The sequence below is a fragment of the Symphalangus syndactylus genome, chromosome 2 (genome assembly GCF_028878055.3).
Source record: "Symphalangus syndactylus isolate Jambi chromosome 2, NHGRI_mSymSyn1-v2.1_pri, whole genome shotgun sequence".
In the NCBI taxonomy this organism is placed as follows: Eukaryota; Metazoa; Chordata; class Mammalia; order Primates; family Hylobatidae; genus Symphalangus; species Symphalangus syndactylus.
In genome coordinates this window covers 146,936,039-146,963,287 of record NC_072424.2, presented here as the reverse complement: position 1 = coordinate 146,963,287, position 27,249 = coordinate 146,936,039, and the positions used below count along the sequence as shown (strand labels likewise).

The following is a 27,249-nucleotide window of genomic DNA, read 5'->3' as shown; positions in this document are numbered from 1 at the left end:
AGACCCAGTCTCAAAAAGAAAAAAACAAAAATGCACATCCCAGGATTTCAGTGGGTTCTCAAGGCATAAAAATGAATGAATTAGGGTGACATCCTTTAAGGAACTAAAGACCAGCTCACCAGACCTTCTGGTGGTGACCATATATGTGTTTGCTCCTCAGGAAACAGAAACAGAATGTAAGGACGAAGCTGGCTTATCTATGTTTCATGATTCTGAACATGTTTCACTCATTCTAAGAATTCCAGAAAATATTAAAAAGTGGATCCTGAAAAATAATTCTATCAACTGCACCACAAGGCAATGTTTCAGATACAATCACAGGCTGTCCTTGAAGCGACTCTATGAAGGTGTTTTATTTTCAGGTCTGCTCAAGTCAGTCCAGGTTCTCTTCACTTCTACTCCAACAGCAAAAAGCATCCAAAGTGAAGGGCATCAAGAAAGACTGGCCTCCAACCACTGCAAACCCCTCTGCCATGCACCCTTTAGTTACCTGTGTGACTTGAACTTGACCAGTGCAACTTCCCAATATGGTAACATGATTTTTAATATAAAAGCAGATTTCGTCATCACTTCGTCTAATACTGAAAGCACCTCATAAGTAACATCTGTAAAATAACACACAGTTTTAAACACAATCATACTGATCAACTGAAAAAAGACGGAAACACGCTGGGGGAGTGATGCCAACGAGCCAATCCCTTTAGGTGGCTGAACCGTGACCCCTGCAGCAGGGGACTTGTTAGAGAGTAGGATCGCCCTGACCAAGGGCCCAAGGTGCAGGTGACCCTTGGAAAGTGGGGCATGGATGTCTCTTCAGTGATTTAGGCAACAGTTCAGGGTGGACTAACTGAGCACAATGACCAACAGAAGTAAAATACATTTTCAGAAGGTGTAAAAGACCCTTGATACTACAAGTATTTCTGGCATAATGATCATGTACAAAGATACAAGAGGTAAATGGAGGAGAAAATGTACATCATACAACAGCCTGAGGCCACTGTTGCGCATAGTGCATCTGAGGAAGAAAGAGCTCAACTCACACAGCCGCAACTCCCATGACCCCCACAACAACCCCAGGGCATGGTGGGAGGAGGCAGGGCTTTGGGTGGTAAAATGTAGGAGGTTCTTCAAGCAACTCTGAAAGCCATCCGACTACTGAAGAACAACTACTTCACCCCACCTCAAGAGTGCACCTCTTAATGCTGTTTACTGACTTTGCAAATATCTACGCAAAGCTACATTAAGGAAGAAATGTGAAACATAGTATTTACCAGGAAAAACAATCAAATCCTCGAGGTTTGTAAGAGTTATGAAAGAGCGATGTGCCAATGTAAGTTTAGTGTTTTGAAGGTAACTCTTCAGTAACTGACCCAATCCTGCTGTCAACAGTATCATCATTGAACAGTATCTAGGAAATACCATAGAGATCTGTTACAAAAATGTACTCAATCATGCCCATAAAAAGCTTCACTATGAAAAACACAAATTTAAAATTAAGAAAGCAAAGCACCGTTAAATTGCATGAAACTGGCCGAGCATGGTGACTCAGCCTGTAATCCCAGCACTTTGGGAGGCCAAGGCGGGCAGATCAGTTGAGCTCAGGAGTCTGAGACCAGTCTGGGAAACAAGGTGAAATCCTATCTCTACAAAACATACAAAAAGTTAGGTGGGCATAGTGGCATGTGCCTGTAGTCCCAGCTACTCAGGAGGATCACTTAAGCCTGGAAGGAGGAGGTTGCAGTGAGCTGAGAATATACCATGGCACTCCAGCCTGGGTGACAGAGTGACACTCTATCTCAAAAACAAACAAACAAACAAACAAACAAAATTGCACAAAATTCTCTAGATGTAGGAATTAGACTGTGCAATAGTTGGGCAGCACAACAGCACCACAGAAACTGATGAAGACCCTAATGAAACCTCAGGGTCTTCTACCCACCCAGGACGTGAATGGCATAACATCCTTCTGGTGTCACCCCTGAATTGCCTTTGGGGTGTAAGTCACTGAAATTATAACCCAGTCATCACTCTGGTGACTAAACTAGTAATATTCCATTTTTATCTTCAAAATCCTATCTCAAAACTCACTCATCTTTCACAAAATATATTTCCTTCTCATGAAATTCAAAATTTAAAAATCTCTTTGGTAGATCCAAAAAAGGAAGAAAATTTCTTCACTTGCAACTTACTTTGGAGGAATTTCTTCAGGTGACGCAAACCCATGCCATAAGATGTTACGCAGGTTGAGACCACACGGAGAGCCAACGAAGACTTTTAGCACATTCATCTAATCCGCAAATCATTACATAGTTAATTATATTGAATTATTGAATAAACCAATATAATATGAAGATAACATTTGTGTTCTTCTTTTTAACTGACAGAGTCAACAGTTTTGGCTGGTATATAGCAGTAATAATAAAACCAACATTTACTGAGTGTTTAATATGTGCTAGAGACATTTTATATGTGTACGTCAACTCATTCATCCTAAGAACCACCTATGAGGAAGGTACTACTATTATCCCCAGCATCTAGGTGAAAAAAATACAAGCATGGAAAGGTGACACCAAGGTCTCAAAGGCTACAAAATCAATATGGGGATAAGATCTGACCCAGGTTATCCTGCTTTAATAAAGTGCTTCAAATGTGCATAATATCTAAATAAAATGTAAAAAGACAATGATATGATAAGCAGAAACATATCACTGTATTAAGCAGCATGCAATTGTGTGGTTAAACAGAGGCAGCAGGGCAGATGCCCGAGCAGCATGGCTCCAGGCTTGAGCCTCCACTTCCCAGCTGTCTGACGTGAAGCCCATCACTTATCCACCCCACCATCTATCTACAGAGTGAAGAAAACACCCAACCAGGGGTCCTACTTAATAGACTGCAATCATGTCATGCCCAGAGAACTGCTTTGGGTTTGAGGCACCATATTTAGAAGAAACTCAGAATATAATGGAAGATGTTCAAAGACTGAAAGAATTCATGTCATAGGAGAAACAATGGTTGACTTGAGACATTAAATTCATGTCATAGGAGAAAGAATGGTTGAGCCTCCAGAAGACTCAAGAAGGAAGTGAACACTGTCTTCATGCATGTGAAAGACGGCTGCTGAGAAGGGAATATGGATGCATTCTGAACTTCCCTCAGGGGGAAGACCCAAAACCAGGAGGTGGAAATGATCAAGAGCAGTTCTACTGAATGTAGGAACATTTAACAAGCAGTTCTTCTATGCAACTTCAGATCGTTTTGCTCTACCAATAATTTGTGAAATACTCATGGTTCACACTATCTGGTCAATCAGATGTATAAATGCCAGTGACCAAGTAAAAGTACCTGGTGGCTGAAGGGGCCACAAGTGGGCAGAAGGCCAATCACATATAAGCAAGTACCAAAGAACAGATCAAAGAAACAAAATGTGTTTAAGAATTCAGTGTAACAAGAGGTTTGCACTTTTTATCTTCATTTCATGCTCTCCACAAAAGAAAATGATCTTTCCGCGGACAAGGAGTAAAGATCCACAGAAAAGAATGGAAAAGCTCCACTGAAGACAGATTTCTTTACTCCAAAAATCATCTAGCAGCTCCCTGGCTTGGCAAGCACAGCTTCCAGACAAGGCTCTTCTGGGTTTCTTCATCTTGACCTTGCCTCACTCAGTTGCCTAAGGTTATTCATTAGTCTTAAGTCTCTTGATCATGTGCCCTTTAGGAGATTTTAATATAGTATGTAACTGCATGATTTTTTTAACATCTGAATTTTTTTTCCACTGTAAGTTTAAATGGTTGCAAAAGGCATAATTTCACTTTAAAATTTTCAAATAAAACTGTATTATCACTCATTTAAAGGGTTAAAGTTGTATTCTGGATTTAGTATTACAGTTATTAATATGTAATTGATCGAGACAACATGCTTCACATTGGCCCTGTGGTGCCCCAGAGTTATTCACACTCGGGATAGGAAAGCTTTCTATGTGCCGGAAGAGGGGCAATTTTGAAAGGGAAGGTGGGAAGGGAGAATATGCTTGAATCACTAATACAATTTTTCCCTAAAGCATCATCAGTTTGGGAAGAACAAAAGCTCAGCATATGTGAATTGTTGTTTTGCACTTACTCCATGATATGGTTTGGCTGTGTCCCCACCCAAATCTCAACTTGAATTATATCTTCCAGAATTCTCTCATGTTGTGGGAGGGATGCAGGGGGAGATAGCTGAATCATGGGGACTGGTCTTTCCTGTGCTACTCTTGTGATAGTGAATAAGTTTCATGAGATCTGATGGGTTTATCAGGGGTTTCCACTTTTGCTTCTTCCTCATTTTTCCCTTGCTGCCACCATGTAAGAAATGCCTTTCTCCTCCTGCCATGATTCTGAGGCCTCCTCAGCCATGTGAAACCATAAGTCCAATTAAACCTCTTTCTCTTCCCAGTCTCAGGTATGTTTTAATCAGCAGCATGAAAACGGACTAATACACTCCGTGAGTTTAGATGAACAAACTTACCACAGACTGCCCGAAGACTTGAGCAAGCTCCTCAGATGCAAGCAGATCTCTTAAAAGAAAGGGGCATTCCTTCCCAATCAGTAAAAATACCTAAAATTCAAACAAAAATTGTGTAACAGTTGCATTATGAGCCAATAAACATTAAAAATATTATCCGTGAAGCAACTGTTTGTACAAATGAAGGGTGAGAAGTAGACACCAATCCTTTGATTTCATAATCATTCAAAAGGGAAATATTAAAAATTTGTACCAAATGATTTTATCTTATAGGAAAATAATCAAGAAATCTGAGAGCAGCTGTAAAATAGTTTAATGTTCATTCAGACAATTTAATGGGCCAATAATGAAAGAGTTCTCACACTTACATCACCCAAGGTTCGTTCTAGACATGACGTCAGTTTCATTAAGCTAAGAGAAATAGCAGGAGATTGTAGACTTTCCAAGGCATCAAATATTTCGGGAAATAACTATTTAGAATAAAACACATATTAGGATGTACACTCTGAAACTACTTCTCAAAGTAACATTATTTATTGAAATTCAAACCTTGGGAGATTTCAACTGCCATATTTTAGTTATTTTCAGTGAATAAGTAAACATTTTCTGTATAATTATATTGCCTAAAGAATCAATAAAAATATTTTAATAGCTAAAGAATTCCTTGAAGTTTCTTTATTTAAACGTTTATTGAAAGCAACAAATCTGGCATAATTTAAGTGGAAAAGTCAAGCATTTCGACCTCCATCATGTTTCTCCTTTTGATTTGGCTGAGTCCTCAAACAGATACACACAAGGCACTCATCCTGCCACTTAAAAGCACTAGTACAAGGGGGACATGATGATTCCTTCACTCCACATTCAAAGCAGAATTAGACTTGTTATAGTTACTGCTTTACTGTGCTCATTTGGTGTGCCAAATAAAATGAAGAAAAACTGACCAAAAAAACAAACCAAAACAAGATTTTGGGTTAGGCCCCAAATTACCCATACTCCCTCCAGTTCCCCATTAACAAACCAAGTATCCCAGCTCTGGTCTCCAGGCCCCACTGTCTTAGAACACCTCAATACCTCTCCACAGGGCCTCTTATTCTGGAGTGGTCAATTTTTCTTCTATCCCTGGATGAGCACCATGTGCCAAATGTTAGCTCTCCAACCCCTAATCCTGTGATAATGAATTCGAAACCTTCCTGTGTTCCAAGGAGCATGTTTCTCAGCTCAGGCTTTGGAGACCCTGCATAATAGCCCAGGGTTCTCTTGCAACTCTCAACACTTCACAGCTGGAGGGCCTGGGGATGAAGGAGGCCCCTTTAAAATTGGCAAATAATAAGTCCTCTAATTAGTATTTGCACAGTCTTTTATTTCTAAAGGTTGTTCAAAAGCCAAACCTCTGGAAAACTTGTCCACTGGAACCACGGTGCATATTGAATTTCAAATTGCCCCTTGGTCAGAGATAAGAAATGTGAATGGACAGCCTCACACACAGGGCCCAGCAGCCTCACACTTCCCCAGTAATCCAGACCCTGGTCTTAAAGGATAAGAAAACAAATTTCAGCACCATAGCTCCATATCACGTGATATAAAATATCTACATCATCGAAGAAAATAATGCTTTAATTATAAAATTTCCACAAAATCAACAATTAGCTTACCATTGAACATATGATATACTTTCATATTATTGGAAATAAATCACATAATGCTTATCAGGTTATCAAAGAAAAATATACTATCAGCAGAGAATGTGGAAAATACAAAAAGTTTCAAACAAGAGAAAACTATTTTGTCAATGTCTTTACCTGTACATAATACAGAAAACCAGGCTCACATTGTATATATAATTTTGTAACCTGATTTTTTTTAAGTTTAACCAGGCTCACACTGTATATACAATTTTGTAACCGATTATTTTAACGTTATTAGACTGAGATTTCTAATGGCAATGAATTGTTTTAAACATATTTATAATATGAAGTTATTGTTGTTTTAATTTTTTTGATAAGTTTGGGATTAACCATATACTTGGTTCATGATCAATAAATACCAAAGGGTAATTACAAATACAAGCCCCTCCTATTCTTTTTCCAACTTAGCTTAGAGACTTCCGTATCAGATGAGCCTCCTCATTCTTTTCTATCACTGCATAATATTCCATTATATGAATTTATCATAATTTACTGAACCAATCCCCTACTGCTTGATGTTTGGCTGTTTATTTTATTTATTTAGCTATTATAAACAATGCTGCAAGGAATAACCTTGCACACACACACTTTCCTATCTGTATCTGTCTTAAAGATTCCTGAAAACGGACTGCTAGGCCAGAGTATGTTCATCTGTAATTTATATAACTATTATTAAATTTCCCCACCTATATCTCTGCTCCAAAGTGTGCAAGAATGCCTAGAAGACATTTTAAATTACTGTATAATCTATTACTGGTCATTTTCTACCCTTAACTCATATGACTCCTATGGAGAATCATCTCAAGGCCCTGAGATCTACATCATCAACAGCCCACCAGCCCCTCTCTGCCTCCTGACACCTCCTCTGTAGAGGTGGTTTTCTTAGCCCAGCTTTCCACTAACTTGTCCATGCTTCTCTGGCCTCATATCCTCTCTTTTCACATTGATTTCTGTTCTCCTTGGAGTTAGGCCTGCGTTATAACATTATCTAACAAAAGGAACCAACGGTCAGAAAGGTGAATTTTATAGGTCAAGACATTTTCAGTGGAACAGTTATGAAAGTTTGGAGTACAAAGACAGCACAAACCTGACTCTGTGTAGCTCACACAGTCTGTGATTGTTTTCCAGCATACTTCACCATTCTGAGTTACAATGCTATTGATATCACAATTTTCTCTGAGTTGAAACCCAAGATTACAAATTATATCATACACTGAGGGAGAAAGACATGTGGTAATAGGGTCACCTATTAATACCTAAAAAATAAAATAAAATAAAAGGCACTGCTTAACAGAAAGAAAAATAGAGTATTATATATTTAAGTCACATCTCTTAAGAACTGAATGCACTCAGGTATAGTTGCTGTTAACATGCTTTCTGGATATCGTGAGAGCTATATGATTAAAACATTGTAATTAAATATTAAAGATAATTTACATAAATGTTCTCAAATATGATAAAGGCTTAAAGACTTAAAATTATCAATCATAATATTTGCAAACTGCTCTGCCTATGGGGTAGCCATTCTTTATTCCTTTACTTTCTTAATAAACTTGCCTTTCACTTAAAAAAAAAAGAAAAAAATACAAGTTCACGGAAGCTGAATGTGTTTTACGAACAGAGCATTATTCCTCTCAGCATTCCTTCACTATCCCAGAGTTATCAAAATAAGCAATTTTTTAAAATGGGGAATGGGAGAGCAGAAACCAAGTATAGCGAACAAGAAGGAAAAAGAACCCCACGTACCTCTGACTCCCTAAACGGTGTTGAAGAAAACCACAATGTCATCCCAAAACATGCCTCTTTGATATAAAAACAACAAATTTGAGCTGAAGACAAGAGGCAGCAAATGAAGGAAAAGCTCTCTCTATCCTCCCCCTCTTCCGCCCAAAGACAGGATATAAATTCTTTACTGGGGATAACTTTAGACTCTTACCAGACCAGAGAAGGTACCAGAGGAATCTGCAAACAATTCTTACTCCATTAGTTTCCAAATATGTATCTACCTTCCCAGTTTCCTGCCCTTTGAAGCCTAAAACTGCTCTCCTGTGTCCTGTCATTTCTCTGCAAATCTATAGGTCTTTGTTGAAAATGGTATACAAATGTCGTTCTAGGCCACCATTTCAAGTTACTTTTCATGAAGGTTTATCCCTTGTGATGTGTACTCTGCACATTAATAAACTTTTTTCTTGTTATCCTTTCATTTGTTAAAGGGGTCACTCTGAACTAAGATGGGCAGAGGTAAAGTTTAGCCTTCTCTGCCACGTAAAAAGTAGCAAACCGTACTGGTTTTCCATGGAGAATTAAATACAATCAAAATCCTCACAATTATCCCACATGACACTAAGACCATCGTATAAACCTGCAAAGAAGCCAAATTCAGGATCTAAAGCTGAACTGAGGCTCTTTATTTTGGTGTGTCGAGTTAAGGGGTGGCTGTGTTGTGACAGTCACAATTAACTCTGGGCATCTTCCTAATGTGGAAACTGCTCAGTATCAGTTGCCCTGTTTGCTCCTTTTGTCCCCAGAAGTTGCACTTTCCACTCTCAGCCCTGGTTTTCGAACAATCCCAGCAGGCCCTAACAAGTCATCACTAAAGAAATCTACATCAACTATTTGTTGATTGTCTCTGGCGATTGTCACTCACATCCTCCATGTGGCTCTATGGGGCTGGAACTCTGCAGACTACACGGGGCCGGTGCTTCGGAGCTGGGCTTAAATTTGAATCATTCCTCAGCCTCTGACTACCTCTTGCCTTGGAAAAGTTACTTTAAAAATTTACTTTATCCGAATCTCAGTTCTAAGTGAAATAAAACGGTGCCAGGCTGCACCTTGTAGGGCTGCAGTAATCAGATAACACATGAAAAGCATCTAGAACATAGTACTAAAAAATGGTAGTTATTGTTATCATTATTTTGGAGACGGGGTCTCGCCGTCGCCCAGACAGGGGTGCAGTGGCGCGATCTCGGCTCACTGCAACCTCCACCTCCTGCGCTAAAGCGATCCTTCCACCTCAGACTACGGAGTAGCTGGGACCACAGGCCCCACCACGCCCGGCTCCGCTGTCGTTACTGCTGATGATAGGTGTTTGATATTTAATTGCCTCAGGGAGGAAAAATAAATAAATATTATGAGGCAACCACATACAACCAGATCTGACACCAGGTCGGTGAGGCCGTCGTGATGAGTTTTACAGTGACTCAAACGGTCCAAAAGCGATGAACACAAATTTACTGTCCGACTGTGGACCCTACAGGCAGCGACTAGGAAACTGCGCTTCTAGGAGCAAGCCACGGTCAGGTGAGAGCCCGACCTGCGGCTTTCCGCCCCCGCGCCACCGCGCACAGCCCTCCCTGACCGTCCGCCGCGTTCCAGCTCAGGGCCAGGAGGCGACGGAGAAACCGAGCCTGGCCCAGGGAGGCCGGCAGGGCCCGCCGGGCGTCTTGCAGGGCCGAGCGTCCGATATCGCCACAGAGGCCAGGGCCGCGACGTCGCCAGCGCCCTCCAGCGCGGACTGCCGGCCACCGCAGGCGCGTGCTCGCTCGCCTACTCCGCGTAGCCGAGCACCACCGAGCCTCTGGCGCCGACTCCATGCCTAGCTCGGGATCGAACCGGGCCCTGCACCCGCCCTACCTCCATGACTTCCGGTGCCCCGCTGCGGCGCGCGTGAATGACGCAGGCGCCTGCGCGCCCCTCCTCCAGGCGCCTTGGAGCCCTGGCAGGCCCTTCCCACCGTACGAGGCGCAGGTGGGAGACTTCCGCCCTCGCGGGAGCGGCTGGGGCGTTTGACCGCCGGCGGAGAAGGGGAGGCGGTGGGCGTCTTGGAGAACAGAGCGAGATGGAGAAGCGAGGCCGAGGCGTGAAGTCGAGCCCCATCCAGACCCCGAACCAGACCCCTCAGCAGGCTCCGGTGACGGCTAGGAAAGAGAGGAGGCCTAGCATGTTCGAGAAGGAGGCAGTGAGTGCGGAGACTGCTAGGGGCCGAGACGGCTATGTCCGACCCTTTAATTGAAATCGCTCCCCAGTGGGCCCCGCTCTCGTCACCACCTCCAGAATCAAGGAGGCAGCATTTCCCTTTTGTGTTTCTTTTTTCCCCAGATGCGAAATAGAAGCCTGAGACTGAGTTGGGCAGTCCCCTTTGGACTTGAGAGCTAAAGTTTTCTTGTTTTTTAATTAGGGCCATAGAACCCTACATAAGTCGATTGGAAGGGTGGTTACAAGATCTTCTTTTCAGATTTACTCAGCTTGCGGATTTCCTGAGAGTAATCTGAGTATTACTGCTTTGTACTAAAACACAGTATGTTAGTGTATTTAGTGCCATTATAAGCAGTTTTGCTAGCGAAAAATGAGTGTGTGTTGTATTAAAAAAATAATTTGATAAGCCAGACAGAATAGTGCCATGTTTTGGGTTTTTAAGACATCAACAGTCTGGATATTTGAAGAATGTACAGGAGAAAAAAACAAGTTGAAAATATTCTGTCCAAAATTTAATGATGGAAAGGGTCATTATTCAGTTTTACTGGTGGTATAACACAGGTATTTCTATATGATTAGGCTTTGAAAACCGTTAATGTATTAAAGACTCCATATTTTGCTGATACTTTAACAGAAAATTAGTTTGCCCAAGGATACAAAGCTGTAATGATAGAGCTGGGACCGGAACCTGTATGCTAGTACTCGGTCCACTTGGCCTGTACTGGTTTCTCTTCATACTTACTTCGTGGACCTATAATAGGATGAAGACAGAGATGACAGGCAAAACCATTTTTTGAAGACCCTAAAACATTTTAAGATTATTCTCAAAAAGAGAATTCTCAAAATAATTGCGAAATTTCAGGTTCTTGTTTCCCTGGTGTCTACATTTTACAGAGGAAAGAACGAACTAAAGGAGGAAAAGTAAACAGGCCAAGTTTACACAGCTAAGAAAAAGAGCAGAGCAGGGCTAGAAACCTAAATCAGTTGGACTTAAAACTTGACACTCCCAAACACTATGCTGTATTACTTGGCAATGAATCTGAGTAACAGATAGATCACCAACAGTAAAGAAAAATTTCTATATATTGAGGCAGACAAGGGTGACTTTTATAAACTTACTGCCTATTTGAGGTCTGAAGTGGTCTTTAAAATTCAATGAGCCTGAACTCAAAATGAGATACATAGGTGCACCTGGTATATAGGTTAAAATCTGAGAGTGAGGGGACATGGACCGAAGTAATTATTGCTTATTTGATATGGATGTGATCAATTATAGCTATCTTTAAAGTTGATTATTTTAGAGGTGAGAAATTTGAATAGAACAATAATTGGGAAGAAATTGAGAAAGGACTCTACAAATGTCCCGGAGAAAACTGTTCACTTAGTCATTTCTAATTTAAGGTAGCTGTTAATTTCCCTATTTTGGGGCATAGGAAAATTTAAGACATACCGTTTAATCAATATGACCATCTCTTGATTTTATCTGTCTTGCCTCCATTTCTTTTTTTCTAGTGGTAGCACCTCAGTTAACTTTTAGAGAATTAACTCATCTGCAATTGTATAGAGCTTTGGTGAGATTGTCAGCTACTTTCCTTAACTTTTTAATGAGGATGAGACCCAAACTAAGCTAATTAGATGAATTCTTTGAAATAATGCAAAGAAAATGATTGAGGTTTATTCACATTGAAGATGAGAAGCTGAAGTGCTCCCTGTGTCTTTCTGAATCTGGTTCATCAGCCTTCTCTGCTGTTATGTAAACTGTATCTTTCCAATAAATTATACTTTGGCTTAACAAGAATGAGTTCCTCTTGTTGTGATCAAAGGTAACAAAATGCGAAGTAGATTTCTAAAAATGGAAAATTTGATTGTTCTCACTTGTGCACATGCATCGAAAATCTTAAATACAGCCGAGTGCAGTGGCCCATGCCTGTAATCCCCACTTTGGGAGGCCAAGGCTGATGGATCACCTGAGGTCAGGAGTTCAAAATCAGCCTGGCCAACATGCCAAAACCCCGTCTGTACTAAAAATACAAAAATTAGCCGGGCGTGGTGGTGGGCGCCTGTAATCCCAGCTACTCAGGGAGGCTGAGGCACGAGAATTGCCTGAACCCGGGAGGAGGAAGTTGCAGTGAGCCGAGATCATGCCACTGCACTCCAGCCTGGGCGACAGAGTGAGACTCTTGTCTCAGAAAAGAAAAAAAAAGTCTTAAAACACTAGCATGTGGCATTTAGAAATAAAAGTAGTATCTCATGCCCAAGCTCATTTTATTTTAGGGCTATATGTGGGCTCAATATAAGGAAATGCTACATCAGTAGAAACTCAGGTATTATTAGATGCCAAAAAGTTTATCATATTTAAAGCCTATTCCCAATTTTAAAAAGATTATAAAGATTATTAATAAAAGGAATAAAATACTTTTAATAAATATAGCAAGTCAGCCAATATTACACACAAAGGAGAAATGGTGCAGATGTAAATTTTCAGCATATTAGAAGCATTAATGGTTATTTTCAGGCCACACATGAATGCCCCATTTCCTTAAGAGTCATTGCAGTTGAAAGCCACTGTTAATGATACTATGTAGTTGCATCCCTTGAGTATATTGTGGAGGAAAGGAAGGTCCCAATCACTGTCTTAGAGAAGCATTCTCTTAATAAACAAGAACAAAATGATTTTGGTTTTAAGAGGTTTAGGGAGCTAATAATGCTGCTTCTTCAATTAAGAGACACAGAAGCCTGACAGATGATCACAAGAGGAGATTTATTTATGGTGAGGGACTTTTACTCGCAGCCAATATGGAGTAATTCTCACCAGAAACTGAAGTAACACACAAAAATGTATGGAGCAATTGTTTCCATTGATTTAGGTGTCAGGCAGGACAAGAGAGTGATTTCCGAGAGATGAGAAATAGGTAAGGTGAACCCCAATATTGCCCCCACCTTAATTGCCTGGTGAGAATTTCCAGGCTACAACACAAGGAAAGTCCTCCTTTATTTCAAAAGGAGTTGGGAGCCTGGGAAGCCAAGATAGCATGAGACTGGAGAACAGAGTATTAGGACAGGGCTGCACAAACCACCCCAAAGACCTACAGAGGGTTTCCCAGAGTATTCAGCTTAGTGCAGCAGTGCATCTGGTGAGGAAGCTTCTCACCAATGGTGGAGAGTGGAGGTGGAGAAAGAATCACCCAAAAGGAACAGAAAAAAAATCCTTGGACACATTCCCACCAGAAAAAGTGGAAAACCATGAAAAATACAGGGCTTTGGTTAGCGTGCTAAGAGGTGTATTGACTCAGTAGTGGGAAAAAATAGAGAACGAGTTCTCTGATCTGGCTTACCAAGGTTGAGAAGCAAGGCTCAAGAGGATTAAACTGTTTCCAAATGTCTTTGTTCTAGAAGAAAGCTCAAGAGTCTTAGGAATACAAAAATATCCAGCCTATAAGAAGGTAAAATTCACACTGTCTGGTCTTTAAATATTAATAGACCTACAGAGAAGCATGAAAATAAAGTTCAAAATTGAAGAAACAGTATAAACAGCCCAGAAATTACATAAAAATAGAATTAGTATAAATAGACATTAAAGTAGTTAGGAGAGTTATTAGTTTTTGTCAAATTAAATCATATATTATGAAGTTATTATAATTACATTCCATATATTTAAGAGTGTAGAGAAAGACTGAGCATGTTAAATTCAAATCGAACTTCTGTAGATGAAAAATACTATGTCAGGGATGAAAATACACTAAATGGTATTAACAGCAGATTCAACAGTGCAGAAGAAAGGACATTTAGAGACGTGGAAACTGGGGGAGGATGCTGAAAAAATATTACAAGATGTCAATGAGCTTTGACAGAACTTAAAAGTTGCCTAAGTTATTGTAATTTGAGTCCCCAAATGAGGTGAGAGAGGACAGACAAAAAGTATTTGAAGAAATAAGGAATGAGAAATTTCCAGATTTGTTGAAAACTATAAACCCACAAATCTAAGAGGCTCAGTGAACTCCAAGCACAAGACACATGAAGAAAATTATGCCAAGACATACAATCATAAAATTGCTTGAAACCAGTGATTTAAAAATTTAAAGGCAACTAGAACAAAGGAACGTTACATACACAGAAACAGACAAAATGGCAGCATACTTCTCAGAAACAATGCAAGACAGAAGACATCGAAGCATCATCTTTAAGGACTGAAAGAAAATAACTACCAACCTAGAATTCTATACTCAGCAAAATATTGTTCAAAAAACAAAGGTAAGACTTCCAGCTTCCTTAAAGTCCCTACTGTGTCCTAACAAGTAAAAAGCTGAACAAACTGAAAAAATTAACTCTTCTTAGATCCATAAGAAAAGTGAGGTCACAGGACAAACTGCTGCCCCCAAAAGTAGATTGACAAGCAGCAGTGTGCCCTGTGACCTCACTCCAGCCCTCCTTAGCCATCCTGTGTGACTTAAGCAAGTAGGGGAAAAAAACAGAAAACTCAGAAACATTTGTGAAGTTCACAGTCCAGAAGCACAGGTTCACTAAAATACCTAGTCATACAACTACAGAATGCTTCCTCTCCGTTAATACATTACCAGCACATTGCCAGAGGCCTTGTTAACAGCAGTTTCTTTACCCAGTGAATCATGGCTGGCTATCAAGAAAAAAATTAGGCATACTAAAAACAACAACAAACACACACAGTGAGCAGCAGAACCAAACATGGCAGGGATGTTGGAATTATCAGAATTTAAGTAACTATGATTAATATGTTAAAGGGCTATAGTTGATAAAATAGCATGCAAGAACAGATGAGCAATGTAAGCATAGAAATGGAAATCCTAAGAAGGAACTATAAAGAAATGCTAGACATCAAAAAACAGTTACAAAAGAAGAAATCTCAAAAGAAATTTAAAAAATATTTTGAGCTAAATAAAAATGAAAACATCAAAATTTGCAGAATGCAGAAAAAACAGGGCTTGGAAGGAAATGTATAGTATTGAATGTATGCACGTGTTAGAAAAGAAAGAGCTAAAATAAGCCTCAAAGAAACTAGAAAAAGAAGAACAAATTAAATCCAAGAAGAAAAGAAATAATAAAAATTACAGCAGAAATTGATGAAATTGAAATCAGGTACCAACAAAACCAAAAGCTTTTTCTTTGAAAAGATCAATAAAATATACAAGCCTCTATCCAGGCTAAGAAAGAGAGGACACAAATTACTATTCGCAGAAATGCAAGTCAGGATATTGCTAGAAATTACATGAACACCATAAATATAATAAAAGAATATTATGAACAATTCTGTGCCCAGAAGTTTGATAACCTAGATGAAATGGACCAATTCCTTGAAAGATGCATTTTCCCAAAAGTCATACAAAAAGAAATAGATAATCTGAATAAGCATATATCTGTTTTTAAAACTTGAATCAATAACAACCTTCCAAAGCAGAAATCACCAGGTTCAGGTGATTTCCTTGGTGAATTCTACCAAGCATTTAAGGAAAAAGTTATATCAGTTATTACAATCTCTTTCAGAAGATAAAAGCAGAATACTGTCTAAATCATTCTATGAAGTCAGCATTACCCTAATACCAAAGGCAGACAAAGACACTACAAGAAAAGCTAACTACAGACCTGTATCATGTATTAACACTGATGCAAAAATTCTCAACAAAATACTAGCAAACTGAATTCAGCATTTTATTTAAAGGATTTAACACCGAGACCAAGTGAAATTTGTTCCTGGAATGCAAGGATGGTCCAACATATGAAAATCGATCAAGGTAATGCACCACATTAACTAAATGAAATAAACCACATGATAAATCTCAATTGATGAAGAAAAAGCATATGGCAAATTCAACACTCTTTTATTATAAAAACACCCCAAAAACTAGAAATAGGAGGAAACTACTTCAACTTAATGAAAGCTGTATATGAAAACTGCACAGCAAATGCTAGGCGCAGTGGCTCATGTCTGTAATCCTAGCATTTTGGGAGGCCAAGGCGGGTGGATCATGAGGTCAGGAGATCAAGACCATCCTGGCTAACACGGTGAAACCCCATCTCTACTAAAAATACAACAACAACAAAAAAGTTGGGCGTGGTGGCATGCACCTGTAGTCCCAGCTACTCAGGAGGCTGAGGCAGAAGAATCACTTCAACCTGGGAGGCAGAGGTTGCAGTGAGCCAAGGTCGTGCCACTGCACTCCTGCCTGGGCCACTGAGCAAGACTCTGTCTCGAAACAAACAAACAAAAACAACAACAACAACAAAAACAAAACTGCACAGCAAACATCATACTCAATGGGGAAAGACTGAAAGCTTTTCCTGTAATATTAGTAACAAAGCAAGGATATCCACTTTTGCCACTTCTTTTCAACATACAACTGGAAGTTCTAGCCAAGCAATTAGGCAAGATAAAGAAATTCCTGGCTATTAATAAAATGAAGTTCACTGCTTTAACTTAAGAGGCTAAAGCATTTATCTGGGACATATTGGGCACTAAGCAAATATTTCATTAATGCATATTGGATGTCACAGAATGGATGTTTCATGTCAAAAGCGTGAACTGATATATATATCAAATCAATGCTTTTTTGGTGTCTTTTCACCTTAAGACTTATGAATGTGCTACCTAAATAATTGTATTATTTAAAAATAAGTAAATGAAGTAAAATAAAATTTTAAGACAATGAAGGATAATATTGTCATAATCTCAGGGTAGGGAGGAAGAAAGGTTTTCCCTATATCTCCATCCCATAGCCACTCAGTTGCCCTCCCTGGAGGCCACTCTTGTTTCTAGTTCCTTTGGATCGTCCATGGATATTCTAAATATATGCATGCAATTTGTATGTATATGTTTGTGAGTATAGATAAAAGGATAAATAGTATTCCTATTTTTTTGCCAAATCGATAGCCAGGAGTGAATCTGGGACTTAGCAACCACATTATTGTAGAAATTTGTTTAACAAATTTCCAAGCTTTGTGTGAGCCCTGTGCCACTGTACAAGGTTCTTTAATCTGAAAACTCATTTACAGTTTAAAAAGTAATCTTTCTCCCTTTCTCTCTTCCCCTCTCTTTCTCCTCCAGTATACACAGATTTTAAGAGAAAGACTGAGAGAGTCAATTCATGATGTTCAGTATGTGGAGCCTCCTTTTGATGACTCAATTGCTGATATAGGTAAAGAATGGAAGAGTGCCCTGGCAAAATTAAAGTTTGCTAATTCATATAGAATGCAGCCATTGAAGAAATTCCAAGCTCATTCAGTAGAAACTAAAGTCCAGCAGATACTAACAGTAGGTTGATAAATATATATGATAGCAGGAACATATGAGGGTTCTACAGAGAAACAGAAATTATATATACGAAGAAATTTATTCCAGGAATTGGCTCATGCAATTGTCACTAGAACCAGAAGGCATTGTGTAATTGGTGCAGGCACAACAAGTCGGTTAATCAGAGATGTGTAGTCTGTCTGCTAGGTGTCCAGTTCGGCTCCTGGTTTGTAAGAAAGAGTAATGCTATATAGCCCACAGTCCATGTCCATTTCCTTCAAGCCATACGTTAATTTATTAATAAACGTGGTTAGAAATCTTTGATTTCACTTTCCTGGAGGCCAAAGAAAAATCAGTGGAATGAGAGGCTACAGGGGAGGGCTGGAAAGAAGTAGTTTTAATGTGAGCCCACTGAGCAGGGCAGTGACTTGGTACAGGTTCTGAGTCCAAGTAGTCTTCAGTATAAGAAAACCAAAATCTGAATTTTAATAAATGTATAAATTTAAAAAGGTTTCTTTCCTTTACCTAAGAATTTCCTTTACCTTCTAGAAGTCTTCTTTAGAAAATCTCTTTGTGTCTCTCTATTAACTGTTTGGCAGAGTAGTCTAGTAAATTACAACTTACAGCTTGTGTCAGTAATGAAAAGTAATTGAATATAATTTGAAAACCCCAATAAATATTCCTCAAAATTGTTACTGAAATAGGTAAGCATAAAATTTATTTAATATTATTTAGTTAGGAATATATTTAAGACAGTTATATATATATATTATTTAGACATGTTTTCTACCTGAATTTTTATATAGAAAATATTTGGTTTGAAAATAAAAGTATTTTTCTTAAATTTTCTTAAAGGAAAGTCTTAAAGATGTCAAATATGATGATAAAGTATTCTCTCACTTGTCACTTGAATTGGCAGACCGCATACTGTTAGCAGTCAAAGAATTTGGGTACCACCGTTATAAGTTCATTATAAAAGTATTATTTATTCAAAAGACTGGCCAAGCAATAAATGTAAGTACCCCATTGATACAGGATCTAGCAATTAGAACTATAAGGCATCTCCTCCCTAGCAATTTGATTTTTATTGTGATGACTCAAGGGCATGCCATAGATTCTGAGGTACCTTTTGAAAGAACGTATCATGTTAAGTATATTTATTTCACTGTAAATTATTTGAAAAGTACAAACCAGGCTCATGCCTGTAATCCCAGCAGTTTGGGAGGCTGAGGTGGGTGGATCACCTGAGGTTAGGAGTTTGAGACCAGCCTGGCTAACATGGTGAAACCCCGTCTCTACTAAAAATACAAAAATTAGCTGGGAATGGTGGTGGGTGCCTGTATTCCCAGCTACTCGGGAGGCTACAGCAGGAGACTCGCTTGAAACTGGGAGGCAGAGGTTGTAGTGGCCGGAGATCACTCCATTGCACTCCAGCCTGGGCAACAGGCTCAAATAAAATAAAAAATAAATAAATAAATAAATAAATAAAAGAAAAGTACAGACCTAGAAGTAGCAATTTGGTACTACTAATTTATTAAATTGCACTGCTATTCAGTTCCTTGATCATATCAATTTTGACAGTTTAATGTCATTTAAGTTAATTAACCAGTAAATTTATTTTGGGCACTAATGGGTGTTAGGTACTAAGGAAAATACAAGGAATGATAAAACATGGACCATGATTCTAAAGGAGATTTTACTCTACTTAAGGAGATAAAGCAGCACAATTTAGAATTTAGGGAAATAAAATGATAGGGATAATGTAAACAGCCTGGGTTTTGGAGTCAGATCGCCTCTGCCACACTTGCTGGCTGTGGCCTCAGCACAGTTTCTTCATCTATAAAATGGTGATGATAAAACTGGCTTCCTAGAGCTGTTGTGAAGATTAAATGAAATTATCTGTATTAAAATCCTTAACATAATCACCAGCACAGAGCCCTCAATAAACAGCAAGGTAATTATTAGCATTATTTATTAATAAAGAGATAATATCACTAGGCTGTGTAATTATGTAAGGAGTTGATAAGGAATATGTGGGAGTTGGAGAGAAAAGAGAGACAAAGTTGTGTTTGGAAGAATCTGTAGAGGTTCCATAGAGGAGTGGACTGCATGGCGAAGCATGGGGAGGGGGACCTAGACTGGCAGAGGGGTACTGGCAAGAGAACCGCCAGTCAGCAAGAAAGAACCGTCCTGGCTCCCATTGAGAAGAGAAGCTGCACCACATATGACATACAGACTTAAGAAATAGGGACGTTCTAGATGATAAGTGCTACAAAGAGAACATTAAGGTAGGGATATGACAGAGTAGCAGAGTGTCTACTTGGGATTGTTTAGAGACGGGAGCTGGGCCGGGCGCGGTGGCTCACGCTTGTAATCCCAGCACTTTGGGAGGCCGAGGCGGGCGGATCACAAGGTCAGGAGATCGAGACCACGGTGAAACCCCGTCTCTACTAAAAAAATACAAAAAAAAATTAGCCGGGCGTGGTGGCGGGCGCCTGTAGTCCCAGCTACTTGGAGAGGCTGAGGCAGGAGAATGGCGTGAACCTGGGAGGTGGAGCTTGCAGTGAGCCGAGATTGCGCCACTGCACTCCAGTCTGGGCGACAGAGCGAGACTCCGTCTCAAAAAAAAAAAAAAAAAGAGACGGGAGCTGATGTTCAGATAAGAAGGAACCAGCTATACCAAAGAGAAGGGAGGATGTTCCAAGCAGAGAAAACTTCAAGTGCAAAGATCCTGAGGCAGGAATGACTTGGTGTGCTTGATATGTAACAAGTGTAGCTGGACTAGTAGCTAGTAGATAGTGGCATGATGTGCAGTGGGGGAATGTTTCAGCTTAATGCACAACAAACCACCCCAGAACTGAGTATCTTATAACAACAGCCATGTATTTGCTTACTTTCTGTGAGTCAGCTCAGCCTGGGTCAGCTACTTGGCTTTTCTGCTGGTCTCACTGATGCACTTGTAGCCCTCTAATGACTTACCTGGGCCTGCAGGTCCAAGACGGCTTCTGTCACTTGTCTGACTGTTGGGCTAGCTGTGGCCTGGGCACCTGGGGTCTCCTGCATGTGAGCCAGCATCCTCCAGTAGGTTGAGTGGGCATAGTGTTCCACGAGCATGAGAGCAGAAGCTACAAGACCTCTGAAGGCCTTGCTTGGAAGTTTCACAGTGTCATATTTTACAACTCATAGCAAGTCACAAGGCCAAGACTTATTCACAAGGTGGGGACATAAAGTCAACTTCCTAATAGGAGAAGCCATAAAGAATTTGGGCCTTTTTCAGCTGGATGTGGTAGCTCATGCCTGTAATCCCAGCACTTTGGGAGGCTGATGCGGGTGGATCAGCTGAGGTCAGGAGTTCAAGACCAGCTTGGTCAACATGGTGAAACCCCATCTCTACTAAAAATACAAAAATTAGCTGGACGTGGTGGCAGGCACCTGTAATTCCCAGCTACTCAGGAGGCTGAGGCAGGAGAATCACTTGAACTCAGGAGGTGGAGGTTTCAGTGAGCCAAGATCACACCATTACATTGTAGCCTGGGAAACAAGAGTGAAACTATGTCTCAAAAAAAGAAAAAAAAAAAAAAAAGAATTTGGGCCATTTAGATTCTCCACAAAGAAGTAGGCTGGAATCAGATCACATATGGGTTTGCACACAGAGAAAAGGAGTTAGAATTGTCCATAACAGCCTACTTGTATAGTCAATGCTGTTTCTTCATTTCAAGGCAAGGCTCTGACAAACTTTTTGGCTGAAAATCTTTAAAGGGTGGGAAGACTTCCTTATCATGTACTACATGGCAGAGTCATACTGTATGCAGAGCCACTACATCCCCATTCCCAGGGGCCTTCTTCTTCTGGCCCTGGAAACACAGCTAAGAGAGCCTCTCTCTGTTTTAGAGAAAGGCCAGCCTCCAGTAAAGAAGAAGGATGGGCTGGGGCAGCGTCATTCTCCAGGCTCTTTATGAAAGGGAAAACCAGACAAATTACATCTTAAAAATAATTTCTGAGATACTGATGCATTCATTTTTAAAAAACTAGTGTAGATTTGAAAATTACTTCTTAATATGTTCAATCTAAAGTTGGAGTTTACAAAATTTCTCTCACAGATTGCCAGCAGATGGATCTGGGACACTGCATGGGACAGCTGGGTTGCAGCTAAACACGAAGCAGAATCCTACATGGCACTGGTCTTGGTGTTTGCCCTTTATTATGAATAGCTCATTACAGGTACTAAGGATTGTTTACTTCCGAACTTCTCAAAAATAAATGAAATTTACATATTTGTGAACCTCATAATATTTCTGATTTGCTATATTCTTATTCTCATTTGAGACCTTTCAGTTGTATTATTTTAACAACAAAGTAGAAGCTAGATTTTTATATTTATACTTACTATTATATTAACTAACATAATATTATGCCAAAGTAGTATAAAAGGTGTGTGCATGTGTGTCTGTGTGTGTATATATGTATGTATACAGAAATTCTTAGAGTATAGGGAAAAGATCATTTTTGTAAGATTTAAGAAAATGATAATTTGCTACTGGAAATTAAAATGCAACCTTGTAAAGTATCAAATTCAGTAGATTTTTTTTTTTTTTTTTTTTGAGACGGAGTCTCGCTCTGTCGCCCAGGCTGGAGTGCAGTGGCGCAATCTAGGCTCACTGCAAGCTCCGCCTCCCGGGTTCATGCCATTCTCCTGCCTCAGCCTCTCCGAGTAGCTGGGACTACAGGCGCCCGCCACCACGCCTGGCTAATTTTTTGTATTTTTAGTAGAAACGGGGTTTCGCCGTGGTCTCGATCTCCTGACCTCGTGATCCGCCCGCCTCGGCCTCCCAAAGTGCTGGGATTACAAGCATGAGCCACCGCGCCCGGCCCAAATTCAGTAGATGTTAAGATAGATTTTTGGAAATTTCTAATGATATTTTGATACTTTGTATTCATTGTTTTGAAAGGAATTACTAAGTTTGAAAGAAAGATATTATTATATTTCATAATTCCCTAATATCCTCCCGCTCCAGCCAAACTGCATACAAGTGTGTGGCGAATTTGCTAATCTATTAGGCTCTGTTAGGCTCTGTGAGCCTTCTAGGATCTTTTTTTCAGATGCAAGAACTGAAAACTCATATTAATTGTTTAAAGAAATGAGGAAAATTTTATTTCCCAGGGATTTGATCAAGGATCCAGGTTCTCTCCAACTTCCTACTCTCCCCACAGACTTCCATGTACATTCATTTTGCTTGACAGAATTTAATCATATTCCTATGACTAGACCAGTTGTAATTCCCTCCTTAAGGTTGGGGCTGGAGCCTACCTTTTCTGAAGCACGAGGTCATGTGAAAAGTGTGGCTATTTGTCAGCCACAGTGGCTTACTCCTATAATCCCAGCACATGGGAAGGCCAAGGTTGGAGGACTGCTCTAGCCCAGGAATTTGAGACCAGCCTGAGCAACATGGCAAGACTCCATCTCTTAAAAAAAAAAAAAAAAAAAGGAGAAAATTGTGGATCCAGTGTATAAATTGGGACTCTTCTAGCAGGGAGGCAGGGTGTGCACTTATGGGAGGCAAGCAATACCTGTGATAATCAGTGATTTTCATCATTACAACCAGAACTGAAAACAACCATGTCAATATTGATCAGTAAAAATACCTATTAGTTGAATTATCTATAAACAAGGAGATAAAAATGGCAGAGAAGGTTTTTTTTTTCACTTAGGTTTTATAATGAGTTGGTGTCAGTTTCCACTTATGAGAGTTAAGGAGCTGAACTATGATTCCTGCCTGAATAGATCCAAATGGAGTTTGGCTGAGGGAGCGCATGAAAGTTTGTCTAGAATTATTCTTAGAAAATCACTCCAGCTCCCTCCTGCTGCCTTGTGAAGAAGGTGCATTGCTTTCCCTTTGCCTTGCGCCATGATTGTAAGTTTCCTGAGGCCTCCCAGCCATGGGAAACTAGGGGTGGGGCCAAGACGGCCGACTAGAAGCAGCACCATATAGAAGGCTCCTATGGGAAAAAAAACCATAAGCATGTGAATCCTTCACCAGCAACCAAGGTATCCAGGTTCTCTCATCAAAATTGACTAGAAGGCTGGCATTACCCACAGAGAGAAGGAAGAGCAGTGTGGTGCGGCAGCCCACCTGAGAGCCACATGGGGAAGGGGAACCCCCTTTCCCCAAGCCAAGGGAGGTGGTGAGTAAGCGTGCTACCCATCCAGGGAAACTGTTGTTTTTCCATGGAACTGTGCAACCCACAGATCGGAAGATTCCACTTGCAAACCCACACCACTGGGGCTTAGCATCACAACCCTGGAACGCGCAGATTCTTACAGCCTCTCAGCTGGAATCTGCTTAAGCTTACCGAACTCCCATGGGGAAGGGTGGCCAGCACTGGCTGAGGCTGCCTGATGTCTAAGCCATTTGAGCTCCTTGTGGGAGGGGCAGCAGCCAGCACTGGGACTTGCAACTGCCTAACATGCTAAGCCCCCTGGGTAGGGGAAGGGCAGCACCCATTTCTGTAGCTCCAGGCTGCGCTTTTCCCCTGCTGGAGCCAGGCAGGCTGGACAGCTTGGTCCCAAGACTTGTCCCCACAGCCCAACACACTGCAGCCAGAGTGCCTCTTCAGGTCTAACTCTGACCCATCCTTCCTCAGTGGGTGGGGCTTTCCTGCAGGACCTCCAATAACTCCAGCCAGAGGCTCAGGGACAGAATTTGGATCTCCCTGGGCCTGAGCCCCTAGTGGGAGGGGTGGCTGCAGTCTCTGTGGACCAGCAGGCTTAGCCTCTCCTCCTGGTAGTTCTGAGTAATCCAGGCAGCCCAGACAAGTGGGTTCCCCCCAGTGAAACACACCCTCTACCAAGGGACAAATTGCTTCATTATATGGGTCCTGCTCCCCGTGTCACCCAACTGGGTGAGACCCTCCAACAGGGGTTGTCAGATACCCTATACAGGAGTGATCCTACTGGCATCAAGTTGGTGCCCCCCAAGGTCAGAGGTCCAAGAAAAAGGAGGAGGCACCCATCTTTGCTGCTTTCCAGCTTCCTTGAGTGACATCTCCAGGTATAAGAGCAAATCAGATGAGTAGGGCCATTTACCCCAGCAAACTGCAGCAGCCCTACAGAAAAGGGGCCTTTTTAAAGAAAAACAAGCAGAAAATGACAACAACAACAACAACAACAAAAAAGACCCCCACAAAAACCCCATCTAAGGGTCAGCAGCCTCAAAGACCAAAACTAGACAAACTCATGAAGATAAGAAAGAATCAATGAAAAAATGCTGAAAACCCTAAAGGCCAGAGTGCCTCTTTTCCTCCAAATGATTACAGTGTCTCTCCATCAAGGGTACAGAACTGGATGGAGGATCAGAGGGACGAATTGACAGAAGTAGACTTCAGAAGATGTGTAATAAAAAAATTGTGATCAGCTAAAGAAGCATGTTCTAACCCAATGGAAAGAAGCTAAGAACCTTCATAAAAAGTTAGAGCAATTGCTAACTAGAATAACTAGCTTAGAGAAGAACATAAACAACCTGATGGAGCTGAAAAACACAGCATGAGAACTTTGTGAAGCATACACAAGTATCAACAGCAGAATCAACCAAGCAGAAGAAAGGATATCAGAGTTTGAAGACCACCTTACTGAAATAAGATATACAGACAAGAATAGAGAAAAAAGAATGAAAAGGAATGAACAAAGCCTCCAAGAAATATGGGACTTCATAAAAAGACCAAACCTACGATTGATGGGAGTAGCAGAAGGAGATGGGGAGAATGGAAACAAGCTGGAAAACACACTTCAGGATATTATCTAGGAAAACTTCCCCAACCTAGGAAGACAGGCCAACATGTAAATTCAGGAAATACAGACAACACCATTAAGATACTCCAGGAGAAGATCAACCCCAAGACACATAATCTTCAGATTCTCCGAGGTCAAAATGAAGGAAAACCTGTTAAGGGCAGCCAGAGAGAAAGGCCAGGTCACATACAAAGGGAAGCCCATCAGACTAACAGCAGACATCTCACAGAAACTCTACAAGCCAGAAGAGATTGGGGGTCAATATTCAACATTCTTAAAGAAAATAATTTTCAACCCAGAATTTCATATCCAGCCAAACTAAGCTTCATAAGCGAAGGAGAAATAAAATCGTTTCCAGACAAGCAAATGCTGAGGGATTTTGTTACCACCAGGCCTGCTCTGCAACAGCTCCTGAAAGAAGCACTAAATATGGAAAGGAAAAACTGGTAGCAGCCACTGCAAAAACACACCAAAATATAAAGACCAATGACACTATGAAGAAACTGGATCAACTAGTGTGCAAAATAATCAAATAGTATCATGACAGGATCAAATTCACACATAACAATACTAACATTAAATGTAAATGGGCTAAATGCCACCAATTAAAAGACACAGACAGGCAAATTGGATAAGGAGTCAACATCTGTCAGTGTACTGTATTCAGGAGACCCATCTTACATGCAAAGACACACAGGCTGAAAATAAAGGGAAGGAGGAAAATTTACCAAGCAAATGGAAAGCAAAAAAAAAAAACAACGAAAAAAAGCAGAGGTTGCAATCCTAGTCTCTGTCAAAACAGACTTTAAACCAACAAAGATCAAAAAAGAAGGGCACTATGTAATGGTAAAGGGAACAATTCAACATGAAGAGCTAACTATTCTGAATATATATGCACCCAATACCGGAGCACTGAAATTCATAAAACATATTCTTAGAGACCTACAAAGAGACTTAAGACTCCCACACGGTAATAGTGAGAGACCTTAACACCCCACTGTCAGTATTAGACAGATTAATGAGACAGAAAATTAACAAGGATATTCAGGACTTGGAACTCAGCTCTGGATCAAGTGGACCTAGCAGACATCTACAGACCTTTCTACTCCAAATCAACAGAATATATGGCACTTATTCTCAAATCAACCATATAATTGGAAGTAAAGCACTCCTCAGCAAATGCAAAAGAACTGAAATCATAACAAACAGTCTTTCAGACGACAGTGCAATCAAATTAGAACTCAGGATTAAGAAACTCACTCAGAACCACACAATTTCATGGAAGTTGAACAAACTGCTCCTGAATGACTCCTGGGTAAATAATGAAATTAAGGCAAAAATCAAGAAGTTATTTGAAACCAATGAGAAAAAAAGATAATATACTAGAATCTCTGGGACACAGCTAAAGCAGTGTTAAGAGGGAAATTTATAGCACTAAATGCCCGCATCAGAAAGCTAGAAAGATCTCAAATCAACACCCTAACATCACAATTAAAAGAGCTACAGAGGCAAGAGCAAACTAATCCAAAAGCTAGCAGAAGACAAAAAATAACTAAGATCAGAGAAGAATTGAAGGAGACAGAGACACAATAAACTCTCCAAAAAAATCAATGAATCCAGGAGCTGGTTTTTTGAAAAAAAGATTAACTAAATAGAAAGACTGCTAGCTAGACTAATAAGAAGAGAGAAGAATCAAATACACACAATAAAAAATGATAAAGGGGATATCACCACTGACCCCACAGAAATACAAACTACCATTAGAGAATACTACAAACACCTCTACACAAATAAACTAGAAAATCTAGAAGAAATGGATAAATTCCTGGATGCATACACCCTACCAAGACCAAATCAGGAAGAAGTTGAAACCCTGAATAGACCAATAACAAGCTCTGAAACTGAGGCAGTAATTAATAGCCTACCAACCAAAAGCAGCCCAGGACAAGAAGGATTCACAACTGAATTCTACCAGAAATACAAAGACGAGCTAGTACCATTCCTTCTGAAACTATTCCAAACAATTGAAAAGGGGGGAATCC

The 27,249-nt window shown here is 40.3% G+C and overlaps 2 protein-coding genes across 15 annotated transcripts in view; one reads left to right on the top strand and one right to left on the bottom strand.

Moving 5' to 3' along the window:
- The window catches only part of ERMARD (ER membrane associated RNA degradation), a 33,373-nt gene extending 21,031 nt beyond the window's left edge, over positions 1 to 12,342 (bottom strand). For 3 of the 14 annotated variants that reach the window (XM_063623959.1, XM_063623963.1, XM_063623952.1), the window contains exons 1-8: positions 8,833 to 9,860; positions 7,273 to 7,441; positions 5,889 to 6,028; positions 4,869 to 4,970; positions 4,504 to 4,593; positions 2,190 to 2,287; positions 1,272 to 1,408; positions 491 to 605 (exon numbers count right to left, since the gene is read on the bottom strand). In XM_063623959.1, coding sequence (XP_063480029.1) covers positions 491 to 605; positions 1,272 to 1,408; positions 2,190 to 2,287; positions 4,504 to 4,593; positions 4,869 to 4,970; positions 5,889 to 6,028; positions 7,273 to 7,441; positions 8,833 to 8,841 — 860 coding nt within the window. In that variant the 5' untranslated portion in view covers positions 8,842 to 9,860. Of the gene's footprint in view, positions 1 to 490; positions 606 to 1,271; positions 1,409 to 2,189; positions 2,288 to 4,503; positions 4,594 to 4,868; positions 4,971 to 5,888; positions 6,029 to 7,272; positions 7,442 to 7,931 lie in introns of all 14 variants that reach the window. The other 11 variants (XM_063623960.1, XM_055269816.2, XM_055269819.2 and 8 more) reach the window with 8 other exon arrangements.
- On the top strand, positions 9,404 to 11,958 carry LOC134733607 (uncharacterized). Its single transcript, XM_063623973.1, has one exon. The coding sequence runs from the start codon at positions 9,404 to 9,406 to the stop codon at positions 9,782 to 9,784; it is 381 nt and encodes a 126-aa protein (XP_063480043.1). The 3' UTR covers positions 9,785 to 11,958.
- Positions 12,343 to 27,249: the final 14,907 nt, after the last annotated feature.

What these genes read in the sequence shown, in the direction of transcription:
- LOC134733607 (XM_063623973.1), top strand. Translation starts at nt 9,404, where the DNA reads ATGAACACAAATTTACTGTCCGACTGTGGACCCTACAGGCAGCGACTA.